This window comes from Nanorana parkeri, unplaced genomic scaffold, assembly GCF_000935625.1.
Source record: "Nanorana parkeri isolate BGI_ZX_2015 unplaced genomic scaffold, ASM93562v1 scaffold182, whole genome shotgun sequence".
Taxonomy (NCBI): domain Eukaryota; kingdom Metazoa; phylum Chordata; class Amphibia; order Anura; family Dicroglossidae; genus Nanorana; species Nanorana parkeri.
The window spans coordinates 250575-260315 of NW_017306450.1; the positions used below are offsets into that span (position 1 = coordinate 250575).

Sequence of the window (9741 nt, forward strand, 5' to 3'; positions counted from 1 at the left end):
TGTAGGGCGCACTGGAATGTAAGCCGGCCGACTCCCTGCGTTCAGGTGCGGGAGGGGGTGTGGAGCTGTATTGAAGTCAATGGCATCGCCCACATTGCGATCGCCCGCATTCGGAACGCAGGCACATTAGTGCCTGCATTCCGGTCCAGTGCGATCTGCAAAAATAGTGCTCGCAGAATTTTTGTGGATCAAACTGGACTGGAACACAGGCACTAATGCAGGCGATCGCACTGTGGGCGAGGGGCCTGCCTGCGGAGCCTGGCTGCGGTGCCATTGACTTCAATGCACCGCCATGCCCCTGAACGCAGGTGTTTTTTTTCGTTGGTAGATCTCAATGAGCTTGTCATTTGAAAAGTAGATCTCCAGACGAAAAATAGTGGGCGCCCCTGGTGTAGATGACACTCAAAGGGTTTTCATAGGTGAGATCACACAGTTCAGTAGTAAAGAACGCAGAGCATATTTGCCCCTCAAGGGCTTGATATGCTATTAATGATTTGTTTATGGGAATGTGTTTTATTTAAGTGCAATGTATTAAATACTTTCCTCACCTCTTTGAAACAGTCACAGGTCACTCACTGTTGTAATCACCTGCTGAGTGTTCTTTATCCACAAACTGCCTCCAATACCAGCTCCTGCTCCCTCCTTCACCTTCCTCCGTTGCCAGGCAGTGCACAAGTGGTCATTCCACCCGAGGCATATGACCCCCCCTGCCGCTCCCAGCCCCGACTGTGGTCATGCTACATGCTTCCTGGTTAGCTAACTCCACAGGGATCAATTGCTACTCCTAGTAATTTCAGTACCACAATTGACCTATTAAACGTTTCTGTGTAGGTCCGTAGCCAAATGAGGCAACGGTCAGCAAGTGGCTGCATTCCTCAACAAGCAAATTGCATACTGTAGGGAGACTAGCCCTAAATTATTCTGGAGTGAGGGGATTTTTTATTTTTTTTTGAAAGCTACATAAAGAGAGGGAGGAGGTATGATGCAGATTAGTGAGGTAACAAAATGTTTCCACTGAAGAATGTGCAAGATTTCAGAATTGTGCTATGGCTCCCGGATAATAGCAAAATCTTTGATTCTTCAGATTAAACAGTGCAATATAATACAGAAGCTGTGCTTTCATAGCCTGGAGGGAAAGTGTTTAGAAGCCTGGTTAAAGGGAGGAGGAGGAACAGAAAGTGAGAGTGTTTAGAAGCTTGGTTAAGGGAGGAGGAGGAACAGAAAGTGAGAGTGTTTAGAAGCTTGGTTAAAGGGGGAGGAGGAACAGAAAGTTTGATACTTGAGCTGGCCGTACACTGTACAATTTGGCCGGTTCTTTATGAAATGGCCCCATCGCCACACTTTGATCAGAAAATGTTAAGACGAGCAGTGACGGCAGCCAAGCAGCTGCCGTCACTATTTAGGTATTCTGACAGCGGAACAACACTGCTGTCAGAATACAACAGCCCAGCGGGAGATTCCTCCATCCACACTGTTTAGTGTAAATGAAAGCAGCTGTTATTTTTCTTTAATTCAGTCTGCAGTTTGAATGGGGGAAAAAAACAAAGTGTATGGCCAGCTTAACACAGTTTTAGGAAGTGTGCTTTGATACAGGGGGTATACAATGGTCTGTCTACCTCTACAGTGCAACCAAAGCATGCCATCAGTTGCTAGAGAAGAGCACGCTGCTGCTTCTTGTCCCTCAGAAGGGGACTTCATGGGTGATGTGATGGTGAAAACTGTGTAAGCCAATGAAAAGCACTATGACATCATAAAGGGTTTTGTGCTCCTTGAAATAGGGGAAAAAATTAAAATAATTTGAAATTCATGTACAGGTCACGCTGTTTTCAATGGTTCAATATGCACAGATTCAAAATAGCCCCCTTTTCTGGGACTATTGTAAATGGAGACCAAATATATAATGTATGTCAATGGGAAGTGAGGGAGTTAGATTCAAAGCCTCTCTCATAACAAGGAATTGGTTCTAAAACCCAGTGGAAGTTAGGTTCCAAGCCCCTCTCATTGACATAAGTAACATTATACAGGTTCATTTTATTGAAAGCTTCTTATGTGAGCTCCTGCAGTAGCTTTAAATATAGTGTAGCTGTATTTTATTACTTATGTCCCAGAGTTTCCTCAAATTTGGCATAACTCCCTCGCTTTCCATTGACTTACATTATATACTGTGTTTCAATATACAGCCATTCCATCTCAAACCTAACCCCAGCATAAATTGAGCGCTACCTGTATTTAATTGTTTGCTTTTTTTATTATATATGCATAGCAACATCTTAAATAAATCCCGCTTTTCTATCACTGGTCTATCAGGGAGATGGAGTAGCTGCCCAACTTTACTCATGGAAGAGTCACCTCTATTCTCGATTGGCAGTCTCCATAAAATTGTAATGTCTTTCTATTGAATGCTGGTCACCAGATTTCCTAGTCCGCAAAAACCCAGCAAGTAAGGTCACTGGTATACAAGAGAAGATGGTGACTGACACCAGCTGCACCATTTTTCTACAGTAAAACAATGAAACATACCATGTGTAATTTTATCAAATCTGCAGTCCCTCTTTTAAACAGAAAGTGAGAGTGTTTAGAAGCTTGGTTAAAGGGGGAGGAGGAACAGAAAGTGAGAGTGTTTAGAAGCTTGGTTAAAGGGGGAGGAGGAACAGAAAGTTTGATACTTGAGCTGGCCGTACACTGTACAATTTGGCCGGTTCTTTATGAAATGGCCCCATCGCCACACTTTGATCAGAAAATGTTAAGACGAGCAGTGACGGCAGCCAAGCAGCTGCCGTCACTATTTAGGTATTCTGACAGCGGAACAACACTGCTGTCAGAATACAACAGCCCAGCGGGAGATTCCTCCATCCACACTGTTTAGTGTAAATGAAAGCAGCTGTTATTTTTCTTTAATTCAGTCTGCAGTTTGAATGGGGGAAAAAAACAAAGTGTATGGCCAGCTTAACACAGTTTTAGGAAGTGTGCTTTGATACAGGGGGTATACAATGGTCTGTCTACCTCTACAGTGCAACCAAAGCATGCCATCAGTTGCTAGAGAAGAGCACGCTGCTGCTTCTTGTCCCTCAGAAGGGGACTTCATGGGTGATGTGATGGTGAAAACTGTGTAAGCCAATGAAAAGCACTATGACATCATAAAGGGTTTTGTGCTCCTTGAAATAGGGGAAAAAATTAAAATAATTTGAAATTCATGTACAGGTCACGCTGTTTTCAATGGTTCAATATGCACAGATTCAAAATAGCCCCCTTTTCTGGGACTATTGTAAATGGAGACCAAATATATAATGTATGTCAATGGGAAGTGAGGGAGTTAGATTCAAAGCCTCTCTCATAACAAGGAATTGGTTCTAAAACCCAGTGGAAGTTAGGTTCCAAGCCCCTCTCATTGACATAAGTAACATTATACAGGTTCATTTTATTGAAAGCTTCTTATGTGAGCTCCTGCAGTAGCTTTAAATATAGTGTAGCTGTATTTTATTACTTATGTCCCAGAGTTTCCTCAAATTTGGCATAACTCCCTCGCTTTCCATTGACTTACATTATATACTGTGTTTCAATATACAGCCATTCCATCTCAAACCTAACCCCAGCATAAATTGAGCGCTACCTGTATTTAATTGTTTGCTTTTTTTATTATATATGCATAGCAACATCTTAAATAAATCCCGCTTTTCTATCACTGGTCTATCAGGGAGATGGAGTAGCTGCCCAACTTTACTCATGGAAGAGTCACCTCTATTCTCGATTGGCAGTCTCCATAAAATTGTAATGTCTTTCTATTGAATGCTGGTCACCAGATTTCCTAGTCCGCAAAAACCCAGCAAGTAAGGTCACTGGTATACAAGAGAAGATGGTGACTGACACCAGCTGCACCATTTTTCTACAGTAAAACAATGAAACATACCATGTGTAATTTTATCAAATCTGCAGTCCCTCTTTTTTAATGCCAATCAAGATAAGAAATAGACTTTGGTACAGGGAAAAAAATAAACTGAGCTGCAGCATCATTTAATGTTTCAAGGTAAAAGACATCTTTTACAGCATCATTGTAGCAATAAGTTACAGTGCGTTGCTAGTACACAATACAGTCCTCAATAATTGTACAAAGAAAGTCCCCTTTTTATCTTAGAAAGTCTGGAAGATCAATATAAATACTGCTCCAGAAAAAAAATGTGTTTACATCCTGGACTCCAATGTTATTACAATGTTCTCTTCTATAATCATCTGTAAAAACCTTGTGTTAACGTTGCAGTGGCTCTAGTTTTCTTAGCTTCAGTGGTTCATTAGATGTGAATGCAGCTTGATTTTGTTGGAAATCCTCTGTGTCTGGGGACTGGAACATTACCCGTCCTCTGTGGTTGAAGACATAAAATGAGGGATGGTTCCTTAGCGTATCAAATGTCCTTTGAAGTGGGGTAGAGGGAAAGAAAAAAAAAAATCAAAGTTATTATGTTTGCAGATATTTTACCGTTCAGCATGCATGTTATTTCTACTGCATACACCCCACAACTCGCATATAAATGAGAAATAATTGACTAATTGTAAAGAAAAGTGCTAAGCATCCACCATTATCAAATGAAACTCATTTATATCCCATCAGGGAGATCCTTGCACTACAAAGCTGTTGAGAGATTGTAACATGCCTGGTTTAAGAACAGTCTGTACTGCTTCATTGTAAACAGAATCAAATATTAATTTTCCAACTTTTATTCTCAAGTGGAGGTGAGAATCCGAGATTGTACTTAAAGTGGAGGTAAAGTCTTCAAAAACTGCTCACAGACCGGCTTTCTATGATAGGAAAGACTGTGCAAATCTCTTCTGCCATAGCTTTTTTTTCTGTACACTAGGCTGGGTCAGCAGGGCCCGGCCTATCAAGCAGCTGAAAAATTAGAACCCAGAATACGACCGGGACGGAGATGGAAGCATTGGCGAGGGAGGAGAGCCTGGACATCGCAGCACTGGAAGGCATTGCTCTGGCAGGTAAGACTACTATAATGTGCCAATATGCTGTATGACTCCAGGCCCCCTATACATAAACATTTATCACACATAGGTTTTGCTTCCACGTTAATAGGCAATGCAGACAGTTCTTATTGTAAATATGCTGATAAACAGTATTCATGATTTTGACCATTTGCAGTTTTCGGGCTACACATGTAAGGAAACACAGATTATGACATAATACTGCTAATGAAACGCTTGTCACCTTGCCCATTCAAACCAAGTAACCGTGTGTGTAAAGCCTACCCCTCCAGCAATCCCCCCCCTCCCCACTGCTTCATCTGTGGTGGACAGTGCAAAATACCGAGTGCTTCCAGGTATATGACCCTCCTCCCATGTTGTAGTGCTTAGGTCCAGCAGCAAAAGCAATTGGTCACAAAATGGAGGGGGTGGCGTTACCACTCCTTCCCTCGAAGCAGCGGAAACCAGGTATTCTGGTGGCGGCTGCAATGGAAGAAAGGGCAGCGTGGAGAGCTTGAGAAGTATACAGTGGTCAGGAGATGGGCTTCACACAGACATCCTGAATGGACAATGTGACAATAGGCTACTTCACAAAGCTCCAAAAAGACATCAACAGGCCCCGGGATGTCGACACTTATTCATTCAGAAGGGTTTGGTGCTCTTGTTGTATGTTTTATACTTTTAATTCACAAAGATGGTACACCAGGATAAGGATACTTCTTTTCAAAAAAGGCGAGTGTTAGTCAGCCGAGGCCAATGAGATCTGAGAGTTAGTCACATGACTAAATTAATTAGAGAGCCTTATCCTTGAAGCTTTGTGAAGTGAGCCTAATGTCTCCCAAGTATATAAATCATCAGAACCTAATGGAATGTAGAATTATATCACTAAGCAAACATCAGCATCCGATGCTCCTGTAGGCCTAGTAGATATTCACGCAAACTGCCCAAAACCAATCTTATCCCAGCAGTGAGCTGTATGTTATTTTTTTCATCAATCTAACGAATGAAATAAAAACGTCATACTTATTCCTTAATTCTGAAGTGGCATCCATGTCTTTAAACTCTCCAGAAATGTGAACTATGCCGTAGCAGGCCACTACAAACGCCAACAAGGTTTGTAGAACTATCTGCAAGCAACAGAAAGAAGATGTGAAGGATCATTGTTATAATCTGGAAATAATACAAGAGCGGTCAGTGACATTTCATTTCAGAGAGAACACCAAGAGGAACCCCTCAATATTCTGTATATTTAAGAACTCCCCTGCTTAAAAGAAATACTGTACATTCTAGTACTCAGATGAACAACTGCATCATTTCCCAGATGTAAAATCAGGGCACACATGTATTACATTGGAGTTCTGGACTTTTGACAACGCACGTTAGCTTGTGACCCCCGTCCCCACCCCTTTGTAGCATTGTGTCATCCACTAGTAAAATGTGGTACGGTGACTTTTTTTTTTTTAAATATGGCTCTGATCTGCACCAACATGAGCTTTTACCCCCAAACAACCAGATTCCTTAGTTCAGCTGAAAGGATAAATCTAACTGCTTGCTTCGGGAAACTGTTCCATTTTTGATTGGATTCCTATAAATCAGCCCATTAAGTAACAAGCAGCCTGTTACAGACTTGCATCTACATTCCCATTATAGGATGTACACTATGCATTCCATAAACTGTCCCATAACATTATACATACCACATTATATAGTGCCAAGATTAAGCAGTGTTATTGTGCTGCCACATCCAGTGTCATTTTCTTTATTTCTACTGTTTCAGTTACACTGCATACCTATATAATTGCATTTCACTGTGTTATGCTGCATTTCTAACTACAAGTGTAAGATTAGCATTGTTACAGCCTAATCTGTGCATACATAGTATCTTCCATTTCACCCCTGCTGTTTTCTGTATATTGGTACAGTCTTCTGCTAAAACTTCCCAGTAATCCTTCTACTCTCTCCTTTCCACACCACCCTCTAAAAAGGTAATGGGGTCTGTGTTATCCTGTTAATGGCAAAGATAGGAATGTCTTTTCACTCTAAGAATGACAAGGAAATTACATCCTATGTATCGAGATGGTAAAAAAAAAAAATTACATTGAATTCTACTCCGAGTCAGACTTATCGAGTTGCACACTATCTGTGAATATCACCAAATCAGTAGGTTGTCATACTGCCGTACAGACGAGTCTCAGGAAGGTATGTGCAAATACATAAAGCGGTGGTTGTAACAGAATAGTTATATATAGTGCACATCAGTCCCTGCCCTCAAGGCATTTACAATCTAAGGTCCCGATCTCGCTTGCAATTCATCCCAGGCCGATTTAGACAGGAGCCAATTAACCTACCAGCGTGTCTTTGGAGTGTGGGAGGAAACCGGAGTGAATATACCGTGCTTTGTGCATTAAACATTAGCCCCAAGCAAAAAAAGTAAATGAAAAAACCCTCCTTTAACCCCTTCGTGACTGACGACGTACAGTGTACGTCGCCAGCATCGGGGCTGTTTAAACAGACTGCCGGTGACTTTTGCCGCCGGGACTCTGTTTAAACTTGTAGAGCCGACTGTCGGCTTTACAACAGAAGCGATCCTGGTGACTTACCTGTCGCCAGATCGAAGTCATGAAGGGGTTAATATGTCATTATTCAGAATAATGTTCTTTTAAACAGAATCCATTCTAGCGCACAGAGAAAATTCCTTAACAACTTTGCCTAAACCTTAAAAGACAGACTTGCAATGAAGTCCATTCTGGCAAATTATTTAGCATTTTGTACTATATACTTAATGACTATGATAGCAACACCAAGAGCTTGTTTACATTGCAGCATTTTCCAGTGCTTGGCAGGCAGTTCTGATCCTTTCCAAACACCCTGCTTACTCCAAAATGTGACCTGAGCCAAATGGCTCATTTAACATTCCACAATGTAGGGGACTGGAGTGTTGGGGTGGCCCAAACACTATCTGCAGCATTTGGACTTCAACTACCTTTTGTTTTCTAAGGCTTCTCCCAGATGCTACCCATAAAACACACAAAGCATTGGATTTTCTCTACACCTGGGGCACAGTGACAAAACACTAAATATTGCTAATGAGGCTCCTCATCAAAATAAAAATCTGTGGAAGCCATTACTGACCTTTTTTAAAAAAATATATTCTTGCTCATTAACTATTGGGAAATTTAGGAGGGAGCTGAATGCATTTATAGGTATAGGAAATCCTATTTACTTATAAGAGATTTCCAGATCTGCACTTAAGAGAACTATGGGATAAAAAATGTTTTACCCCATAGTTCTCTTAAGGGTCACAGGAGGGCATATTCTAACGTCCTCCCGTGACCCACAGCTCAGTACATAGCAAGCTATTGCTTACTATATACCGAGATCGCCGCAGCCGGGACGGATCACAACAATGCTGTCAAGATCCACCCAGTTGTGTGAGTGACAGCGGGCTCTGCCTATCTAGAGGCCAGCTGTGCCCGCCCCGGCTTGTTTCTCCACTCATCGCTGGAGGATCAGAGCGGGGAATCCCTGTGGGGGAGCGGTGACTGACAGTCACCGCTCTCTGCAGGGAGATGATTGAGAAGTGAGCGAGCGATGGTATGTGTTCGCTCACTTCCCGATCTATTGAGCCGACGTGTGAGTTTCATTGTCACACGTCGGCTCGAACTATGAGGTTGAGTGAAAAAAAATCACTCACCTCATAGTTCTCCTTTAATGAACTGAAAAATCAACAAACTGAAGCCAACTTACATCTATTGGTAACGTTTCATCTTCCTTTTCAGTCAACCGCATATAAGAACGATCTGGAAGCCAAAAAAAAAAGAGAGAATGTAATTAAATTCTGCAAAATTTATTAAATGCAGTAAATTCAGCAAAACAGTAGAATCTAAGACATTCAAGAACTAGTCATTTTAGATATACATACAAGCAGAGAGTTAAAAGATAAGAGTATTATTTATTAGATAACGCGTGTGTGTCAGTAAAATAGCGGTTGTATCTAGGCGTTTGTATAAATATGTCGTCAGATGCAGGATTATATTACGGCTGGAGAAGAAATCGAACGTCTTTTAAAGCTTCTATTTCATTCCATTGAGGCAGCCAATAAATGGTATTATTTTCATTCCGTATTTTCTCCTTTCATTGATGCCCAACACAGAACAATGCTGTGTACTATACACTAGCAAATGTGTGCCAATTCCTAACCAGAGTCATTTAGTGACTGGGTACATTTTCTGTTGTGTACTCACTTCGTTAGTAAGTAATATTTACTGTAAAAAAAAAAAAAAAAAAATCTTTATACATTTTTGTTATATAATTGGTGCAAAAAGAAGGTGGAAGCCTAACCATATAGGGAAGGAGGGTGAGCATAGCTAAAACTAAATGAGAATGGCCAGGGGAAGAGCGAGCACGGAGGGAAGGGAAGGCGAACGGGCCAGGGGAAGAGCGAGCACGGAGGGAAGGGAAGGCGAACGGACCAGGGGGAAGAGCGAGCACGGAGGGAAGGCGAACGGACCAGGGGAAGAGCGAACATGGGCAGAAGGGAGGGCGAACGACCAGGGGAAGAGCGAACATGGGCAGAAGGGAGGGCGAACGACCAGGGGAAGAGCGAACATGGGCAGAAGGGAGGGCGAACGACCAGGGGAAGAGCGAACATGGGCAGAAGGGAGGGCGAACGACCAGGGGAAGAGCGAACATGGGCAGAAGGGAGGGCGAACGACCAGGGGAAGAGCGAACATGGGCAGAAGGGAGGGCGAACGACCAGGGGAAGAGCGAACATGG

At 42.3% G+C, this 9741-nt stretch overlaps 1 protein-coding gene across 1 annotated transcript in view; it reads right to left on the reverse strand.

Moving 5' to 3' along the window:
• Positions 1-3995: 3995 nt before the first annotated feature.
• MMGT1 (membrane magnesium transporter 1) overlaps positions 3996-9741 on the reverse strand; it is a 9318-nt gene continuing 3572 nt past the window's right edge. The window contains exons 2-4 of the mRNA XM_018555050.1: positions 8713-8765; positions 5989-6092; positions 3996-4406 (exon numbers count right to left, since the gene is read on the reverse strand). Coding sequence (XP_018410552.1) covers positions 4244-4406; positions 5989-6092; positions 8713-8765 — 320 coding nt within the window. The 3' untranslated portion in view covers positions 3996-4243. The remainder of the gene's footprint in view (positions 4407-5988; positions 6093-8712; positions 8766-9741) is intronic.